Genomic DNA, 20,296 nt, shown 5'->3' on the forward strand with positions numbered 1-20,296 from the left:
TGTATTGTGTTACAAGAGATCATAACATGTGGTGGGAAAGTTTAACTGTTTCTGTCCTCTTGGCAGTAGAGCTGAATCAGTCTGTTAGAGAAAGTGCCCGTGCTCCAGTAGGGCAGATGCTAAGCCCATCACCATCTCTCTGGTTTTATTCACATTCAGGAGACAGTTCCTTCCAGATCACTCTATGAAATCATCAAGTAGTGCTCTGTACTCCCCCCCCCCTGCTGCCATCACTACTAGAGCTAAACACTGCACAGTCTTTGTAGGTGGCATCACAGGGTTGTACTGAAAGTCTGAAATATGAGCAATGACAAAGTCCTCTGTGGAGCTCCTATACTGCACATCACCAAATCAGACACAGCACTGCCCAGTCTCACATATCGCAACCTCTCTTGTCAGATTGTCACTAATCCATGCTAGATTACTGATGGTGGATATGCTTACTGACATTTCCTGGAGCTTCTCTTTCTGAGTCGTGTTAATTGCACTTGAGAAATTAAAGGAGCAGCTTTGTCTAAATTGCAGTAAACTCTCTGTATCATGTTGTCGATTTATCCACTACATGATACATGATTAAGTTCTATGCAACCTGCAGGGTAAAGTGATGTTTTCACATTTGTTCTGAGGTGTGCCAAGACTAGTCTCTCTCTTAGTCTCAATATAAATGAGTTATAAGGGATGTTGTTTTTCCACCTTGAAACTTGAATATCACATTGTAAGTTTGCTGAACAAAATGCATACAAGGTGATGTGCTTGTGAGACCTGTCCAAGTTAGAGTGACCATGTGTCCTACTTAATGTGGGTCTGCACAGAATTCCCAAATATTGAGACAAAAATAAACACACCTCATAAAACCCCAAACATGCCATGACCCACTGAATAGTTTTGATAGTGACTCTAGGAAAAAGGAAGAAAACAGGACCCAGAAATGTAACTCTGATTTCCATTTGAAAAGTAATTTGAAAATAATATTTAACCTTGATTTACCACCGTTTCTTAAAACGGAATGAAAGTAGTGATGAGTCTGAGAACGCTTTGGGGTTTTTTCTCACCTGGGTAACAAAATACATTACCCAGAATCCTCTGCTGAAAACACAACACTAGTAGCTGCACATGTGTTTCATCATGGCGGCCCCCGTTAAAAAGATGGTTGGGGTTTCGGACGACTCCAGCAGCAGTGACGACGAAGTACTTAAAAGATGTCAGGAGGCGGTTTGGGAGACGAAGGCTGTCAAAAGCAAAGGTTAGTGTTTGCCTCCTCTGTTTGAACCGAGGGGCCAAGCTAGCATACGTGCACCGCTAGCCGTTCCCAACAGGTACCCCGGAGAAGTTTCCACAATATTTATAGTCCATGCATAAAGAGCTGTCGGTCAGTAACATTTTCTAATGAAATTTATTTAATTGGTTACAAATAAACATTACGGTAAGACTCTAAGAGCATAGCGCAGCTTTAGCTAGCCCCTGAGATTGCTAAATCAACACAGTGCGCGGGTTTAATCAGCTGCAGTGTAGCTCTGTTAAAGACACTAACTCTCTGTGTTTTAAGATGCGGATGCCAGTGTGAAAGAGTCAAAGCGGTAAGTGTTACCTTTTAAAATATCCATTTGCTTCTTTTAGTGTTAAATATCCGTCCAAGTGTGCAAACTGCTTCAATGTTCCAACAGAATACATTGTTGTTCCTTTCACTATTGCACAGGAGGGAAAATGTATGAAAGGTTTAGAGTATTTCCAGATTTGGTTGTTTGACCCACAAAGATGTTGTTTCACGCACAAAAGCTCTGTATGTGAACTTTGTGTCTTTCCAATGTGAGCAGTAAATTGTAATGATATTAGATTCAATTAATGTGAAAAAAAAAAAAAAACCCAGATGTACTTAAAATTAGTTTTTGTAAGCTATGACTATCCATCTGTTCTGCAAATTAATCTCGCATTGCGTAATAATAATTTGTTGGTTCAAGTTAATGTTTTTAACTCGAACCAACCCTGATTTCTTTATATTTTGCTTAGAATTGTTTAAAGTAGTCTTGAGCAATAGTTCTTCGGGCTTTTCAGAAGGTCTTTCAGTGTTTCTTTGGACATCGGTTACTTTTTCACTCACTTTCAGTTCAGTCATTGTGCCTGATCATTTTCAAAGGAATGTTGTCTTTCCTTGTTTGTTTGTTGAGCCACTTAACACTGATTAACACAACATTGTGTCTTTAGGCACTTTAATAGCAGCCTGTCACAAAAACACATTACTTGTTACCATTTCTTTAGTTGAAACTATGAAAAATCCCCAAGAAAACACAGTTTGGCAGCCACAAAATAATATTTTTACGCCAACAAAGTGATTACTAAAAAGTTATTGGCCAAAAACTTGGCATGGTTCATAGCGTGTCTTTAAAAAATACGAGTAGATGAAACAAATGGAGAACTAAAAATATCTACAACAGATGAACAGTATCTGAAAGTTATGCCCTTAAAAACAGGAAAACGTTTAGCAAAGACCTGACCTGAGTGATGCCCCTCTGTTGATCCATCTGTTGTTCATGAAGCCTTATAACAAATGGTCTCAGTGGAAGTGTGGCTATCAAGAACCCATGCTAAATTACACAAGAACTGGACTGAAAATCGTTGGCAACAGATCTGATGGAGGGAAGAATCCAAATTTGAATTTTATTGTTCAAATAATTGTTAATATGTACGGAGGAGGTCAGGAGAGAGGTACAGCAGTGAGTGTCTATACAGAGGATTTGGGGGTTTTGGGCAGTGGTGTTGGGGATCTTGTCAAAATTGGCAATGAAGTAAAACTTACATAATTAAGAAAACACACAATGGGATACTATCAGTCGTAGATTGAGGCCAGACCATAACATTAGTGAAAGAGTGTGAGAGAATCTTGCAGAAACATCCAAAAAGCTTTAAATGTCCTCCAAGAAGCCTGGAGAAATATTCCTGCAGATTACTGAAAGAAAGGGCAGAAAAATCTGCCTGAGAGTTCAGAGTCAGAGGCTCGAGACTTTTGCAAAAGGCTGTAGATCCTTTATCTCAGTAGGCAAGTACAGAGGTATCTGTTTTTTGTTTTGTTTTTTTATATGAATGTCAGAAATAAAATAAGCTTCATAAAGTTTTTTTGTATAACAGTCTCGTTGTCGCTGACCATGAACATGATGGCAACGAGCTCCAGGTCACGCCAGGATTCCAGACGCATGTTGCCAGAAAGTTAGGACACTTTCTTGACAGGTAACGACTCTGACTACAAAAAAACAAAAAAAACCCTTTTGTTTATAATAATTGATAATCATAAGATTATCTTATTAACCATTATATTTGCCTGTCAGTTGTATTTCAGAGATAAAGCCTCAAACTTCATCCTGTTTAGAACCAGCTAAATGTAACAAAGATGATGAGGAGGAGGAGGAAGGTAAAGTTTCTGGCTCTTTAAGAAGATTTTGTTTCTATGGGAACTTGTGTTCATCTCTTTAAACCTGACAGTTTTCTTCTTCTAGGATTTCGTCTGTTTTCTACATCAGTCCCAGGAAAGAAAGCTGAAGATCCTCCCGCCCCCGTAAGGCGTCGGCCTGCTCCCAGCTCAAGGTTCTTCATCTCTATTAATGTTTTCTTCCTTGTGTTATTGATTCATTTTTATTTCCCTCCGTATGACATTCTTTCTCTCTCTGCCCTTCAGCGACAGCGATGATGAGATGGAAATGAGGCTGAAAGAGGCAGCGGTGTCTGTCAAAGATCTGTTACCCTCGTTGGTGCTCTCACCCCCTTCGATGGAGTCTCCTTGCTCGGTAAAAATGACAAAGACGAAGAAGAAAGATACAGAGGGAGAAGAGAGCCGCGTTAAGAAGAAGAAGAAGAAGAAGAATCAGGAGGATGGGGAACAGGTGGACTCAGATTCTACTCCTGATGCTCAGAGTAATGGTGAGCTCACAAACTCAGAACGGGAACACATGCAAGTCAAAGTAAAACGGAAAAAGAAGAAGAAGAGGCAAGAAGAAAACGCAGAGGAAGAAGCATTGCACTGATTTTTAATTATTTTTTAAATGACTTTCTGCCACGGTGAATTCAAAGATTTAAAATATTTTTATTCAAAAGCTGGGATTGGTCTTTACTTTGTCATTAATGATGTTAAAACAAAAAAGTGAAAATATTTCAAGGTGAGTTAAAAAAATGCAGGTAACATGCTGATGACAAGTTTCAGATCAGTTTACATTTTGTTTAAATTCTAAAACATTTACAAATATTTGAATAAAAAAATACACGTCAGTGTTAATCTTCCGTTGATTTTCTGTGTCGAGTGAATTTCCTGTGTCCTCGTTTCAGTGACAGTTTGACGTTTGAGTCAAACAGTGTCATCGCTCAGGTGCAACTCTGGGTTTTCAGTGTTACGAAGGCGACCTGCTTCTTACTTTGGTACATCTTCATGGTAACCTACACTGCAGACCTTACCTGCTCGTGTTTCTGTTTCTGTAGTTTTATCTTCTTTTGTAAAATTAGTTGCACTGCTTGTCCACGTTTCTGATTGGTCAGATCTAGATTGGAAAGACCCTGGTTTGACGCATCAAGTTCATAACAGCTTTCGGGTGACTACTTATTCTGAATGCTGATCTTGGGGTGGATGAAGCCAGTATTTTGGGTATTTTGAACTTGCTTTGTAGTACTGGCCCCAAGCTTACATGGCATACGTCCCGATTCACTCCTGAATCCAGCTGACAGTCAGGAGACTCTTTTACTGTGCTGTGGAAACCATTTGTGCAGGGATGTAGGAGCTGATTTCTGTCGGAGACGGTGAGAGGAGGTGAGATTGATGGCTTTCTGTCGCCTGAGAGGAAGGATACAGCTCGAGGCTCTCGGATGAAACTGTTAATTTAAAAAAGAAAAGAGGCTTCAGATTGTTTGAAAACAGTGTTTGTGTTGGGACATTTATGAGGATCAGGCTACAAAGACATCTGAGAGTCTATTATCTTTGGGTTCTTTTCTGTGAAGGTGTAGAAGGTAAAAAAAGAGTTGCTGATATCAGTCAATTGATGTACACATGATAAGAAGTAAATAATGAAACATCTCTGATGGACTAGCTAACCACCCTGTTGGCTTATGCGCCGTAGCCAGCCTTGCTCTATGCACCATGTAATGGGTAAATGTCAGCTTTTGGCTTTGTGCAGTGTTTGAACCAGTCGTCTGCTTTCATGGTCTCCTCTCAGCTGCTCCTTTTAGGGGTTTCTACAGCAGATCATATGCCTCCATCTCACCTCTAGCACCCTCCTCTGTCACACCAACCCTCTGCACGTCCTCCTTCGCTACATCCATGAACCTTCTTTGTGCTCTTTGTCTTTTCCTCCTCCCTGGCAGCTCCATCTTCAACATCTAATCAGCGTCTAATCTTGTCCATCCTGCTCACTCCCAATGAAAATCTTAACACCAGCTCGGCCTCCTGTTATTTTGTCAAAACCATCTTCTCCAAAGCATTAGCATCACCCCTTCGATTTCCAGCTTCAAACTCGTGAGCCTGTCTGACACTCTTCACATAATCTTCCTTTAGGATCACCCCCTAATCCATTTTTCTTCCTGTCTACAGCACGGTAGAACATCTTGAATCCACCTCCAATACTCATGGCCTTGGTTTGCTTCCACCTGAGGCCTGTACTATGAAGCCAGATTTTGGCTTATCCAGATAACTTCAGGGTTAACTCTGGGTGTTCTGTACTGCATTTGGTTCACTTTTTGCCATGGTAACTTATGCTTATATCCTTACTCTCATTCCCCATTATTGTATCTGTAACACGCAACTTCTGTCGCTGCTGTGCTACTGGAAACTGAATTTCCCGAAGTAACCCACCCAAGGGATTAATAAAGTTTCATCTAATCTAATCTTATGCCGTGAACCTTACCTGGACCACCTGACCAACCAAATCTCCCAAAAATAGCATCACTATCCCTGGAATCAGGCAGATCTCCATGCATGAACAAGTTCATGGAGCATCGGTAATAATGAATATGTAAATATAGATTTTTACATGCAACTTTATTCCTGTCGGCGCTAAACAATTTTACAACAATTTTATTTTTTCAAGACCTCATATCAAATTTCCACTAAGGTTGAATTCTATTTTTATATTTAGTCTTTACTCTCAAGCTGTAAACGGCACCCAGTCTCCAGCTGAAGGGATAAAACTCGAACTGTCAGGAGCCGGTTATGTTTTGAGTTTCAGTTTCACATTTTTACTGATGCTTTTATTCGCAGCATGTTTTATTCTGCTGGATGAATAAGTTTTAAATGTTCGGTGTGTTAAGCCGTGCCTTATTAAACCCACCGAATGAAGTGCAAACTGCATCACATTGTGACAGGAATGAGAAAGGTATCAAATGGTGATTAAAGATCTATAAATATAAATACGACTGTTATTAAAAGGATCAGATGAATGCTGCAGAAAATTGATAATCTGGTGATTTATAGCACAATCAGTCTTAATTCCAGTGAATCATTTTTTTGTGGAAGTCATGATTTGTAAAACGCCCCTTTCAGTTTGCTCAGACCCTGCCAACATCACCCCTTTCATATGAACCCTTGATCAACTCGTGGGACCGTTTCTCCTGATTGTCAGTGAATCCAGGTGACAGAAAGAGCTCTGGTCTCCTGCAATATATCCAACTTTCCTGTCAACATCATATCATCAATCTCTATCCCTTTATCAGTCCCTACATTTACATGCTGTTTACATCTTTGTACCTGGTGCAGGTGAGTGTGGTTGCATGTTTAGAGAGTCTTCCTGTAAAGGTGCGTCTTCCTGCTCCTCAGGGTCTGTGGTCAGAATCTGCCCGAAACAAAAATCAATGATTTAGGTTTTAAAACTAGATGCTCTGAACAGACTGAGCTCTGGTCAGTCCCAGTACCTGTCTGACAGCAGTGAGGCTGGTCAGGCTGCTGCTGTCTGCGATGACCATGGCTTGCGAGAGCAAACTGGACGGGTGGTACTGGGGCGAATCCGATTTGCTGTACACTGGAACGACAAACAGATGAATGAATCTTTACTCGGGGATGACATGTTGAGCTCTAGTCTTCATGTTACTGCAGTCTTACTGTGACATGGCAGCTGTGCCATGGTTGCCATGAACGGACTGGCAGCCATGTGACTCTGAAGCTGCTGTGGTATTGGCGGCTGAGGAGAGGCGTGAAGCTGCTGCTGGAATGAGATGGGCTGCAAGGTTGTGAAACCGCCTCCCATGTTGTTTATGACAGGCACCGTCTGAGGTTGCGTGGAGGCTAAACCTGTGAAACAGCATTGACGTTGGTCTGAGAATTTTTCCCCTTATTACAAAATGGGAAATAAAGGGAACCAATGTTACCAATGAGAAGGGAGGACTCCCCCAGACTCATGACGCTGGGCACTGAGGCCATGATGAGGCTCTGTGAGGATGCAGGTGAGGCAGACAGACTGTGCAGGGAGGTTAGAGTGCTTACTGGGGGTAGTGGCCCACCGCTGGACACCTGAAACCAGAGGATGGCATGAGGATGGCAGCTGGTAATTTAGCATATTGAACCACGAGGGATCCGGACACGAGCTCTCACCAGCTTGGGGTTATGGGTCTCGAGGAGTGTGTGGCTTGGTTCCAGTTGGACTGGACTCACCATGAGATGCCCCACTCTCTCCCCTCCGCTGCCTCTGGCTGAGCTCACAGTGTCGCATGGGATGTGCTGGCTGTATTTCACACCTGGGGAAACAACAATCATCCAGTCAGTCCCAGAACATTTATAAGGTTCGTGGTTTACACACATCACAGCTGACTTTGGTCGATTGCTCCAAGTCTAAATAGAATAAAGGTAAATATGAGCATCCAGCAGCACAACCAGTAGAGTCATGTCTCTAAGCCATTCTGATTTCCCTCTCAAATTTCCATACATGAGGATGGGTTATTACCGTGCTCGGGACTGGGTGGAAGGTTGGCGTTGGAGGATGAGGCAGTCTGACTGCCGAAAGGCGTGTCGAGGGCCAGTTTGTGACGAAAAGCCTCCTCTTTCCGACGGTTAGCGAACCAGTTGTACACTCGGACTTCAGTGACCAGGTTAGAGCCGAGGCCAGCAAGCTGGGAGGGAGACACGCCCCTCTGGAGGCATTCTGCCCTGAAAGAGGAAATCAGACTCTCTTTATTACAATCTTTATTACAAGTGTTAATTGTTATAAATCTATAGAAATATATGATCAGATGCCAAGAATCTAGATCAATCACAGCAACCCTATAAAAACAAGATAAATGAACACAAAATCAAAATCCCGTCTCACCTGTTACATTCCTCCACCAGCCCCTCTCTTTCCTCCTTGCTCGGGTTCTTCTGTCGTTCGTAGGCGTGGAAGAGGATCTGCAGGGATGCTGGACCCCACTTGAACCTGTTCCTCCGTCCTTTCTTGGTGTCCTCCCCTTGGTCCTTCACAGTTGCAAGGCCATGTTTGGCATTGGTAAATTCTACATTTAAAAAGTTAGCATGGTTTTTGTTGTTGTTTTTAAACACCTCACATTTTTCTTTTATTTTTGCACTCTTGGAGCTCCAGCACGGCTTGTGTACTCACGCTGGCTGATCTCGCACTGCTTCTTGACATACCAGGTGTACAGAGAAGCTCTTTTTTGGTTCTTCATGGGCGTGCCTTTGTTGAGGTGCTGGGAGAGGTGAGACTGGTTGAGTCCCGTGGACTCCACCACCTCCCGCTGAGGTAGGTTATGCTGCTGCATGTAGCTTTTTACCATTTTTGCAACATGCCAGGGATCCTCACTGTCAGACAGACAGACACCTGAGCTTAAAAACGGCCCACCTTATAGTTTTGTGCATTTTTATTTAGTGGACTTTTCCTTAACAGATACCAGTATATGTAGAAGTGCTAACCAGGCAGTTTGTCACATCAGTAGGGATGTAAAATATGACCACACAAAGAGAGGTTTGTTGACAAAGAGAGATAAGAGAGAGCACGGGGGAACAAAGTCCAGCCCTTTCAGATCACTGGAATGGAAAACATGTAAAAGATTTATGAAGCCTAATTTAACACTTCCTAATTATCAAGTTGAAAACGTCATTAAAGACACACCAAATTATTTTGAAAGTCTCAAACAGCTTCCAAACATTTTGGTAAAGGTATCGGCAAAAATTAGTTGGTTTTTTTTTTAACAATCCTATTTAGAGCGAGCTTTTCCCCCACTTTTTTAAACATTTAATGTTTATGACAGAATGTCCAATGTTTATATGTCTGTGTTCCATATTTTCAGGATCAGGCCTTAAAACGGAACGGACAAAAATCACTCATGCGTTGCGCAAACACAGTCTCACATGACTAGCTCTGCTCTATTAATCTTCACCTCAGGCTCTTGGCTTATTTATTAAGAAATGGTCAGGGAATAATGATGAGGGTGGGTAATTAGTAACTAGCAAAGGAGGAACCCTCTTTATATTCGCCCAAGAGCCAGACTGCAGAGAGAGAGTCAGAGAAGCATGGCAAGGAGGGAGGATTTGGTAAAGACATGGGGACAGAGTGTAAGAAGACAATAGGAATAGTGGTGTTAACAGGTAAATGCGTAAAGTATTGCTTCGACTCTCAAGTGTGTGGTTTTGACACACGGGAGGTAACACAAAGACGAGGAGAATCAGAAGCGGTGGCAAGGATGTTGTCAATTTTCAGAATTTATCCGACCGGGTCCTACTGGAAAAGCTGCTGAGTGAGAATAGCAGTTACCGAGACATTAGGATGATTGTCGCTGTTGCCATTAAGCTTCCAGAGAAGTGCCAGGATCTACTTACTGCAGTAGGTGCTCGACTTCAGTCCTCAATTTGGACACCTCCTCTGGAGGGAGCTTCTCCAGTTCTCGGAATATAGGTGGCGGGAAATCCATTTCTCCCTCCTCTGAGCTCTCTCCATCCCCCCTTTCTCCCTTCTCGTTGCCAGCACTTGCCCTGTTTCGTTCCAGTTCCCCCATGGCTTGGATCAGAACCTCCCGGGACAGTCCAGATTCCAGCAGGGCCCAGATCAGCTGCTCCTGCAGGGCCGTCAAACGACTCGGCCCCGCTTTGGCTGCCTCAGCCCTCTCCTCTACCTCCATTAGTCTTATGTCTTACCTCACTACTGCCTCGCAAACAAACTGCTCTCATGTGCACTACCACGCTCAAACGACAGCCACACAGCCAGTGCCAGGCCGCATTATTTTATATCTGCAGTCCCTCTTCAGCTCATGAGAAAGTAAACTTTCATTTTCCTTTGCTGAATCCTCCCGATGTGTCCAGAGCTGTCCGGTTTTAGCTTTTCACTTGTTGTTTTTGCTTTCAAAGGTCAATTTTCTTTTAATCTAACCTTCCTCCTATTCACCCCCTCCTCCTTACGTGCGCCCTGTGAACTTTGTCCCTTCTCCCTCAGTCCTCAGCAGGGACCAAAGTTCATCTTAAAAACAATAAATAAAAATGAGGGGTGTTGCACTGGCAGAGTCCACAGTCTACTTCTCAGAGCAGAAAACTGATAAGACAGTGGGGGGAAAACATGACTTGGAAAGTTGGGAGCTTTTTACGTATAGCTTTTTCTCACACGGAAAGGACATTTTAGAAAAATAGTTTTGGGCTTTTTTCTTTCTTATTTTTAATTCTTATTTTTTCTTATTCCATACATTTTATTTGTTAATGCATATGTAAAATATAAAGAAATAAATAAGTCAATAATACACGGAGGAGCAGGAGATCAGCTAAGCAGGAGCAAAGTTTGATTTGTCTTTTCTGCCAGGAGAGGGCGCTGCTGTGTTATCTTTACATTAGACTTTCAGGAAGTTGCTTCATGTTAGGGGCCTTGGTGGAGTGTTTTCTGTCATGAACATGAGTTCAAGACAAGAAAGGACAAAGAATAAGAAAGGAATAAGTTGGCACATCAGTTTCCTAAAACATTTCCACATTTACTGAGAGAGTGCTTTAAGGTCGACCTCTAACACTGTGCTCCCCCCCCCCCCCCCTTTTTTTTTTAAATCAATGTGCACAAGTCAAACACTTTGGACATCATCGACTACTTGTGACTATTTCACAAATTAAACTTTAAAAAAAGGAGCAAGATTTTCTCTTTTTTTTCCCTTGTTTGAAATACATGTGCTTATTTCTAATCTGATTCCAGCAGCACATCCCAGAAAGAGCTAAGAAAAGTGCAACAAGAAATTGGACAAGTGTAATGCAAAAAGCCCCAGACGCCTGTTTTAATATCTTACATTTAATTATGTTAGTTAGCAAAATTTCCAAAGAGCACCCCAGTGATGAATCTTGTAGAAGTAAATATGGGAAGGGGTTTAGACCACATGTATTTTATTCCGTGTTTTAACTATGTAATAATCCAACTTACTTTAAACTCTTCAGTGAAATTGGGAAAAATCTCTGCATTCTTTGTGCATAAGGACAAAGACTGATGTCGAGTGTCTGTGATTAAAATAGACATAATTATGTAGTGAAAAATCACTGCATGGGCTCAGAAACACTTCTGAAAACCACCGCCAGTGAACACAGTCATCATGCATCCACAAATAAAAGTTCAACTCTGCCATGCATCTAAAAACAAGACCCAGAAACACTGCTGCCTTCTCTGGGCCTTACTGCTTTTAAGTGGAAAACCTTCCTGTGGGCTGTGAAATTCAAAACTGAGGAGAGAGACCACCTGGTGTGTTTTCAGCGTGCAGTTCAGTACAGGGAGCGCATGACTGCACATGGCATGAGGTAACCAAGAGCACCTGTGAGGGCACCATTAATGCTGAACGATGTATACAAATCTACAGCTTTTAGAGCATCAACTGCTGCCATCGTGATTATTTTAGCACGACAGTGCAACCCTGCACATCTGCAGGGTGCTGCTAAACCAGGCTGCTTGCATATTTGGCACATTATGAAATGAAACAAAGAAAACGTGCACGTCAGCTGCAAAGCTGAAATTCTATGCAAAGCATGCAAAACTTTTTTTTTTAAATACAGCAGTAGGCCTATGCAAATTCTGCATTTTGCATTTCTGATATGAATATAATCTTATTGATTTTTGACTATAGATCTGATTCTTTATTGAGTCCCTTATTAATTCTTGATCAGTTTTCTTTGTGGAAATTATAGATGGACAAAGGCTTGGAAATCACTGCTGAGTTTGACATCTGTGCGTTGATAAAGAAATTTATATGCTTGGAGAAATATGATTCCGGTATACTGGACAACTTGAAAGTGGTTCACCATTCCCATCTCTAATGTTTAAACTTTAAACTGTTCGGCTGTTGAATTCGAATAATATTATTGTTTCCATAGATTTGCCTTCCCCCTGTCTCTCCCGCTCTCTCCCTCTCTTTTTTTTAATCCACCCTCTTGTTTTTTGACAACATAAGTTGGCAGGAAGACTAAGTTGGAACTGAACTGGAAAGGAAAGAGGGCAAACTGAATAGGAGAAAACCTTTGAGAGTTAATGTAGTCTTTTATCTTTCCTCTTTTCTCTTTACACTGTAAAATGCTCACTTTCTCTGCCTGGATCACCTAATACTATTCTCAGGTTCGGCCTATCAGCACCTTTTTGTGTTGAGCTCCTGTTACCCCACCCCACCCTTGGGAAGATGGCATTATACTGTATTTGGAAGGGTAACAGAGCTGCCTCTATCTCCCTGAGACATGCCAGTGACCTGTAATTAAGTCCCATTGTACTATTCAGAGGAAACTCCTCACCAAAACGGACAGAGGGCAGTTGTGTGTGGATTTCCAGCAGCTCAGATACCGCTGTGACTAATACCCCACCACACAAGCTGGGTTTATCAAAAAGGAACACATGCAGCACACATTAGAGCTTGCATTTTCCCTCTCTGGAGAACTCAAAGCTATGTTGATTGGTAATGAGATACAATCCACGCTGTCCCATCTCTCATTAGTGAGCCATTGCTTGCTAGCTCTCTCTCTCCCCCTCGGTTTCTGTTTCTGCCTCTGCCTAGCGTTAGCCCCCACCCACCACCAACCCCACCATTCAACCCCATTGATCATGCATGCAGAAATTTAACACACCCCTTAATTCCTGTCCAAATAGCCCCTGTCCCACTTCCAGAGCTTCATCTGTTCATCTGCAGAGGGTAGAGTAGGCCTGTTTGCAGGCAGGACACTGACTGCAGCACTCAATGAGGATAAACTGTGCTGGAGAGGACAATCGCAAACCTAAATCAGTGTCTGTGTAACATAGGATGTGTGCTGGGTTGTGCGCTCTGGGCTCGAAGTGTTTCTATAAGGCATGGAAACACTGTGGAGGCATGATCTGGAGGCTGTGTTTTTACTTGTTTTAAAGCAGTTTGGTAGAAACCAACAGAGACCATGCTAGCAGAAACCACCTAGAAACTTTGCTTCAAACCATAACGATTGCATAGGACCGCATGCATGTATACCTACTGCGAGTCAAAGCTGACATTGTCTTTGTTTGAATTGCTCAGGCTATTGATTGGCCTTAACATTACCAGGTCACATGTTGAGTCAGTGTTGAGAAGATTAGCCAGAGCTGGCTTTGGTACTAATTAAATACTTAAACCCCAGCACTGAATGAGCACACAGCACACAAACCTCCTGTTATACCCCGTTGCATAAGCCAGTTTACAGCCTGGAAGGTGCATCAAAATAGACGAACACATTTTTAACTCTACCTGCAAATAAGGACACTGACACACATCACATTTCCACAGACATATTTGAATCCACAGTTATTAGATGACGCAAGAACAGGAATACTGTATGGTATTGATTGTATTAATAGCACACAAAGTTAATTTCCTGAAGACAAAAGTATGTACATGTGTTGTGGAACTGATGACATGACTCACAGTGTTCTGGGAGACTTTATTTTAGTCTATCACCTCTCATATCTGATGTTTGGACCTTTTTAGAACCACACTAAACCAGACCGAGAACAGCAGATAAGTTCCTGTGTCTGTAAACTGGAAATTTCGACAAGTCAGTCAAACTTAGCCAGACTGTGACAGGAAGTTGAAACTCTTCCTTCATAATAAAGGGTTAACGCTCACAAAAAAGCAGGAAGACTAAAGGTCTGCAGTCTAAAACACTTGGTTTACTCTGGTTTGACTGTAACATAACATGGTTGGAGTGTGATACTCCTAAATGAGTGTCTTTATTACTTATTCTGTTATTTCCAAAATACACATCTAGTCTCCAACTATGGTGGTAAATAATTCTGATGCATGAAATTACAGTGCAGTGAAAAAGTATTTGCACCCTTCCTGATTTCTTAGCTTTTTGCATATTTGTCACATTTAAATGTTTCAGATCGTCAAACTAATTAGACAAAGATTATACGAGTAAAAACAAAATGCAGTTTTTAAATTATGATTTCATTTATTAAGGGGAAAAGTTATGCAAACCTACACGGGCCTGTTTGAAAAGGTAATTACCCCCTAAACCTAATAACTGGTTGTGCCACCCTTGGCAGCAAGAACTGCAATCAAGCATTTCTGATAACTGACAATGAGTCTTTCACATTGCTGTGGATGAATTTTGGCCCACTCCTCTTTGCAGAATTGTTTCAACTGAACCACATTAGAGGCAAGGCTGGACTGGGACAAAAAATCGGCCCGGGCATTTTGACTAGAGACCGGCCCACCAGGATAAAGATTGAAAATGTGACGTCATTCTGGGGTAAAACCGCAAAGGATTCTGGGAACTTGTGGCAAGAGGTACTAGCGCACGCAGGCTTTCAATTGAACTCAGTTACACAGCGATAAAAAGAAACACAAAAAATGGCAAGAAGCTGTTGTATTATTAACTGCAATAGCCGGTCGCATGACAGCCACGGGAAGCCGACGGGTAAAGAGATCGTTTTTTTGTTTTTTTTATTGGATTACGTCGTTGAAGAGAAATTTTTTAAGCCATGTTTCCAAAGTAAGAGCCGACAGATGGTCTGGATATACCAAATATAACGTCTCAGAACACTCCAGCTCACATGTTAGTCTGCTCCAAGCATTCCCACAAAGGTCAGAGTTTTGTAGTAGTTAATACGTCATTTTTCTTAACATAATTGGTGATATAGGTTACAAATAAGTCTGGCGCTGAACAGAAATTGTCGCGCTATGCTCCTTTATTTATTATGAATAAATAGTAAATTGTCCTGACACAATATTGTGTTTCGCTTCTGTTATTACCATGGTACACTGACAAAAACATATACTTTTATTCACAGGATAAAACAGTTGTTTTGTATCACTAATTGTCCAGTGCGATTACAACATACAATATTATTGTCACTGCTACATTTCTGTAATGCTACCAGAAATTATTTCCATTACTAATTAATTACGGTTGAGCTCAAAGGTCCTATTAATAAACGGTTAATGAATGTGTATTTATGACGACGATTTGTGAGACTGGTAAACTTATGATACGTACGATGGTCTTTCGTTCTACACGGTGCATTTCAAGGTCCTGCACCCATCCGTCGGTAAACTGTACCTGGGCTTGTTGCAGTGACCTGAAGTTACTAAACTTCATGAGTGTATGCACTCACTCCAAGAACCGTATAATTATAAATATGAGCGTGGTGAAAGTTGGGCAGCACGCTAACGTCTTTTGTCCCTCTGTGTGCTCGTAAGGGTCTGACCCTTTCACTCCTTTGATTTTTTCCTCGTATCTTTTCTTGGTCTTTTCGTCGAGTCTGTCTTTGTACGGACCGGCATTGTTCTCCTTTTGTTTTGTACATTCCTTTTTTGTGCGGCAAAGAAAAAGCAAGAAGGTATTGGAACCGGAGAATGAACGTTTTGTGGTGCTGCAAATGCTTGCATTTGATGCGGTACTTGGATTGTTTTGCCATGAGTTCCTGGCATGCAATGTGCGAAAATCACCTGATTGCTAAACAAGGGGGAGGGTGCATCCGGCCTCCTCGGCTGTAATTGGTCCAGCCCAGAGTCGATCATAACCAATTGGCCAATCCAACACCTTTCATTATATATACCCTTCCTAAAAAAAAAAAAAAAAAAAAAAAAAAATCCATCGGCCCATAAAATCAAAATATCGCCAGCGGCCCACCGGGCAAATGCCCGGTATGCCCGATGGCCAGTCCAGCTATGATTAGAGGGTTTTCAAACATGAGCCGCATATTTTCTTCACTTTGTTTCTATTGACCCAAAGTTTATTTTGGGTCATTGTCCTGCTCCATAACCCAAATACACTTCAGCGTCAGGGCATGAACTGACAGCCAGATGTTCTTCCTCAGGACTTTCTGGTAGAGAGCAGAATTCATGGTAACGTCAATTAGTGATCCAGGTCCTGAATCAGCAAAGCAGCCTCAGACCATCACACTACCACCCCCATGATTGGCTGCTCCTATGATCTTTTTCTGAAATGCTGTGTAAGTTTTACAACACATGTAACTGGACTAAAACCTTCCAAAAAGTTCACCTTTTGAGTCATCAATTCACAGAATATTTTCTTCATTCAGCAGGTCTGACAATAATAAGAGCCGGGTGTGGCTCGTGAAACTGAACTCGGTAGTTAATCACAGTTAATTTAGCATTTAGTTTTTCACACAGGACCAGGTAGGTTTGGATCACTTTTTTCCTGTAAGAAATGACATCATCATTTAAAAACTGAATTTTCTATTCATTTCATCAAATATTAAAATTTGTTTTATGATCTGAAACATGTAAGTGCAACAAATATGCAAAAAAAGTCATAAAGGGTGGGCGAATACTTTTTCACTACACTGTATTCCAAAATATGAATGTAAGAATTTTTTTAGCACACGCAGTCAGAGTGCAGATTACCTATTACTAAAACACTAATCATGGCTCTGTTAATCAATTTATAGTATTAAAAGGGCAATTTCTTTATTTCCATGGGGCTGTAATTGGCTACCTGGTGACAGAGAAAAATTGCGCTAGTTGGATACAATCAGGGGTTATACGGGTAGGGAATGTGAGTGTAAGCTATTCTTATTAATCACCGACCAGTCCTATTAATAATAATACTTTTAAAAAAAGTAAATAACATTTTGCAATATTAAACTACATGCATACATTTTCCTTTTCTAGCCATGCTGTAATTTTAGCGGCTTTGATATTCTCCTCGAGGCAGCAAGCTTAATTGAGGTGCTTATCTGTATAGGCCAACCTCTTATTAAATGGTATTAAGTAAAAATAGACATGTAGATTATTTAAGCAGAATAACAGAAACAAAATGAAGTCTCCCTGTGAGTTTCTGGCTTATTCCTTCCCCTACCTTTTCATCCAGCCACACCACCTGCTCCATTTGACTGACAGAAGTGGTGCTTGAACTGCAGAGTGGCTTTTGGAGGAACCGGGGCCCCTTTCGATCTGAAACACGTGCGCAACCATTTGCTGATCTTTCAGGGACAAACAGCAAACTGCTTTAATGAAAAGGCACAGTTGTGGGCAATGGGGCTTTAAGGTAAGCTTTCTTTTTTTGTGGGTGTGTCAGAAGTGTTACCCCTATCAGGAGCAACCCGTATAGCGATAAACCCCACTATCTTTAAAAAGTCAGTGCAGATGGTGAATCAGCGGCCATAGATGCAGGGCTTGCGTAACTTAACACTTTCCTCAGTGCACCAGAGTCTCTATTAAACACGTTTTTCAACTTTTGTCTGGGATCCCAGTTGATTTATTGCAAGCTGCTACATTTTTATATAATCTACAACTACAATCAGTCTAGACCAGGGGTGTGAAATAAGCCAGAATCATCCTCTAGGTGGTCAAACGTGAGATGTATAGAATAATTTTAAATATCGGATGCCATTTTTGCCCAAAAAAATGCTCTCCTGTTCTTGATGTGCTGATGCGATGCATGCATTACTGCATTTAAGGGACTGACCACATGAAAATACAAGCACAGGTGTAATTTTCAAAAAGTGGGTTTAATTTGACCAAAATGTCCAAAAAACAAAACACTGAAAGTAAGCGTTACTCAAAAACACTAGTTAACAAAAAACACTAACTCATCAAACTAATCTTCATTGTTTACTAAAATTCATTTAAATGTTTAGCAAAAAGTTTTGTTTTTTAGTTTGTTGTCCAAAAAACCCTCAACTTATTAAGGAACATTGTACATGCATTCAAATTATTGTGCATTTAAACAGTTCATAATTATTATACTATATAAAATATGTTACTGTCATGTACATAACAAGATAAAATAACACGATATTTACAATCCCCATATATCATTCTCTATTTGTTGTCAATACAAACAAAGGCAGTAAGAAACAGTTTTAAATACCTGTACACAGCATTATTATCACTTTGACTTTATTATTCTATTGACCTTGAAGGAGAGGTCAGAAGTCAAATGTAACATGATATTTTAAATCTTTGTGCAGTACTTTCTATATGTTGACAGTACACACAGTAAGTTATGAGGCTTTTTGTCAGCTTTGAGTTGGCCGTGAACACTAAATTTGAATAAATAGTTAACATGACCCCACTCTAGACCCCTACAATTTTTATCAGAAATCATTCCAAACTTTTCAAGCTATCCTGTTTCAGACAGAATGATACGCATGCATGCAAATGCTAACCTCTTTGGTGGAGGTAATGAGAACTTCATGCCGTTACAGCAGATGGTTCAGTCCATGTGGGTGGCCTTTGCATTTCAACCATTTCCACCCTGTGCCTCCTCTTTGCTCAGACCAGCAAGGACTGTACTAGCTGACACATAACTCAAAAAGCTAGGGAAAAAATTAATAATCAGTCCAGGACACGTTGGAGAGATTATAACTCTCGGCTGGCCTGGGAACTCCTTGTTGTTCCCCCAGACAAGCTGGAGGAGGTGGCTGGGGAGAGGGAGGTCTGGGCTTCTCTCCTTGGGCTGCTGCCCCCGGGACCCGGCCCCGGATAAGCAGAAGAAGATGGATGGATGGAAAAATGATTAATTATTCATGCAACTTCTATAAATCAGAGTCAAAACAGTGTAAACCAAACGTGTTCCATCATTTTGAATGCAGTGTAGTATGATACAGTGTAATGAGAGAAATGAACCAAATTAACTCAATCAAAGAAACATTTTTTTTTGCTGTGTAAATGACTGCTAATTAACTTAACTATGGGACTTATAATATAATATAATAGTCTATAATGATCTGTTAATGGCATCTGATGCAGGGAATTATTCTGTGATCATTTTGCTTGATCTTAGCGCTGCCTATGACACCATCGACCACAAAATCCTACTTAACAGGCTCAAGGTTTTGGCTCTGCCCTAGACTGGTTTTCTTCCTATTTATCAGACAGGACCTTTTCTGTTAGGACTGACAGGTTCACCCCTGACATTGCTGCCCTGACCTGTGGGGTCCCACAGAGTTCAGTTTTAGGTCCATTATTATTTTCTTTTTATATGCTTCCTTTAGCTGGTATCATTCAATCTTTTAGCGACCTGTCTTATCATTTTTATGCTGATGACATTCAGCTCCATATGTCCTTTAAGCCTCATTAGCAGGATAGGCTGTCCACCCTAGTCCAGTGCTTAACCTAGGTTTCTGATTGGCTTTCAAGCAACTACCTCGTTCTAAATACTAACAAGACCGAGACCATGATCATAGCTCCTCCTGAGCTACATTCTAAAATTAGTCAGGTCCATCTGTCAAGCCAAATATTCGAAATCTTGGAGTAATATTTGGCTCTTCTCTGGGTTTTGACTCTCATGTAAAATCTTTGTCCTGTTACTATCATTTAAGAAACATATCTAAACTGCGACATATGGTTTCTTCAGCTGAACTGGAAAAACTCATTCATGCATTTCTGTCATCACGCTTAGATTACTGTAATTCCCTGTTTACTAGTTTGGATAAATCATCCCTCTCTCGCCTCCAGACAATACAAAACGCAGCAGCCAGACTACTAACTCGCTCTACCAAGCGTGTTCACATCACTCCCATCTTATATTCTTTACATTGGCTCCCAATAGAGTTTAGAATTCGCTTTAAAATTCTTGTTTTAACATACAGAGCACTGAATGGCTCCAGATTATTTATCCAAGCTTTTTATAAAATAGACTGCTGCTCGTCATCTCCGCTCACAGACTCAGAGTGTGTTGGTTCCCGTACACGACTGAAGACAAAAGGGGACAGAGCCTTTCAGTCTGTTGCACCAAGGCTGTGGAACAGTTTACCACAATTACGTTTGCTTGACTCTGTGGATTCTTTTAAAAAGCAGTTAAAAACTTTTCTGTTCAAACAAGCCTTTTGTTGATCTACATATTTTATATTTTTTACATTATTTACATTTGATCTTTTACATTGTGTATAATGTCTGTTGATTGTATTGTTTATTTTAATACTTGTGTACAGCG

The 20,296-nt window shown here is 41.1% G+C and overlaps 2 protein-coding genes across 2 annotated transcripts; one reads left to right on the forward strand and one right to left on the reverse strand.

The window, feature by feature from the left end:
* Positions 1 to 1,088: 1,088 nt before the first annotated feature.
* lg12h12orf43 (linkage group 12 C12orf43 homolog) lies at positions 1,089 to 4,272 on the forward strand. The gene is made up of 6 exons (XM_085474455.1): positions 1,089 to 1,243; positions 1,547 to 1,577; positions 3,124 to 3,222; positions 3,321 to 3,403; positions 3,489 to 3,576; positions 3,668 to 4,272. The coding sequence occupies exons 1-6, from the start codon at positions 1,114 to 1,116 to the stop codon at positions 4,011 to 4,013; spliced, it is 777 nt and encodes a 258-aa protein (XP_085330581.1). The 5' UTR covers positions 1,089 to 1,113; the 3' UTR covers positions 4,014 to 4,272.
* Positions 4,053 to 10,415, reverse strand: hnf1a (HNF1 homeobox a). Its single transcript, XM_085474454.1, has 10 exons — positions 9,770 to 10,415; positions 8,553 to 8,752; positions 8,268 to 8,448; positions 7,905 to 8,107; positions 7,556 to 7,698; positions 7,333 to 7,474; positions 7,067 to 7,255; positions 6,880 to 6,986; positions 6,716 to 6,800; positions 4,053 to 4,848 (listed from the first exon to the last, which is right to left on the reverse strand). The coding sequence occupies exons 1-10, from the start codon at positions 10,066 to 10,068 to the stop codon at positions 4,718 to 4,720; spliced, it is 1,680 nt and encodes a 559-aa protein (XP_085330580.1). The 5' UTR covers positions 10,069 to 10,415; the 3' UTR covers positions 4,053 to 4,717.
* Between the last annotated feature and the right edge of the window lie 9,881 nt (positions 10,416 to 20,296).

Source organism: Copadichromis virginalis, linkage group LG12 (assembly GCF_057382275.1).
Source record: "Copadichromis virginalis isolate Kocher_CV1m ecotype Utaka linkage group LG12, C_Virginalis_male_GT1.1, whole genome shotgun sequence".
NCBI lineage: Eukaryota > Metazoa > Chordata > Actinopteri > Cichliformes > Cichlidae > Copadichromis > Copadichromis virginalis.

Coding starts and splice junctions, on each gene's coding strand:
- lg12h12orf43 (XM_085474455.1), top strand. CDS start 1,114: ATGTGTTTCATCATGGCGGCCCCCGTTAAAAAGATGGTTGGGGTTTCG. Junction 3,223..3,320: donor TTAGGACACTTTCTTGACAG/GTAACGACTCTG, acceptor TTTGCCTGTCAG/TTGTATTTCAGAGATAAAGC. Junction 3,577..3,667: donor CGGCCTGCTCCCAGCTCAAG/GTTCTTCATCTC, acceptor TCTGCCCTTCAG/CGACAGCGATGATGAGATGG.
- hnf1a (XM_085474454.1), bottom strand. CDS start 10,068: ATGGAGGTAGAGGAGAGGGCTGAGGCAGCCAAAGCGGGGCCGAGTCGT. Junction 8,449..8,552: donor GCAGTGCGAGATCAGCCAGC/GTGAGTACACAA, acceptor TTTTAAATGTAG/AATTTACCAATGCCAAACAT. Junction 7,699..7,904: donor TCCACCCAGTCCCGAGCACG/GTAATAACCCAT, acceptor TTGTTTCCCCAG/GTGTGAAATACAGCCAGCAC.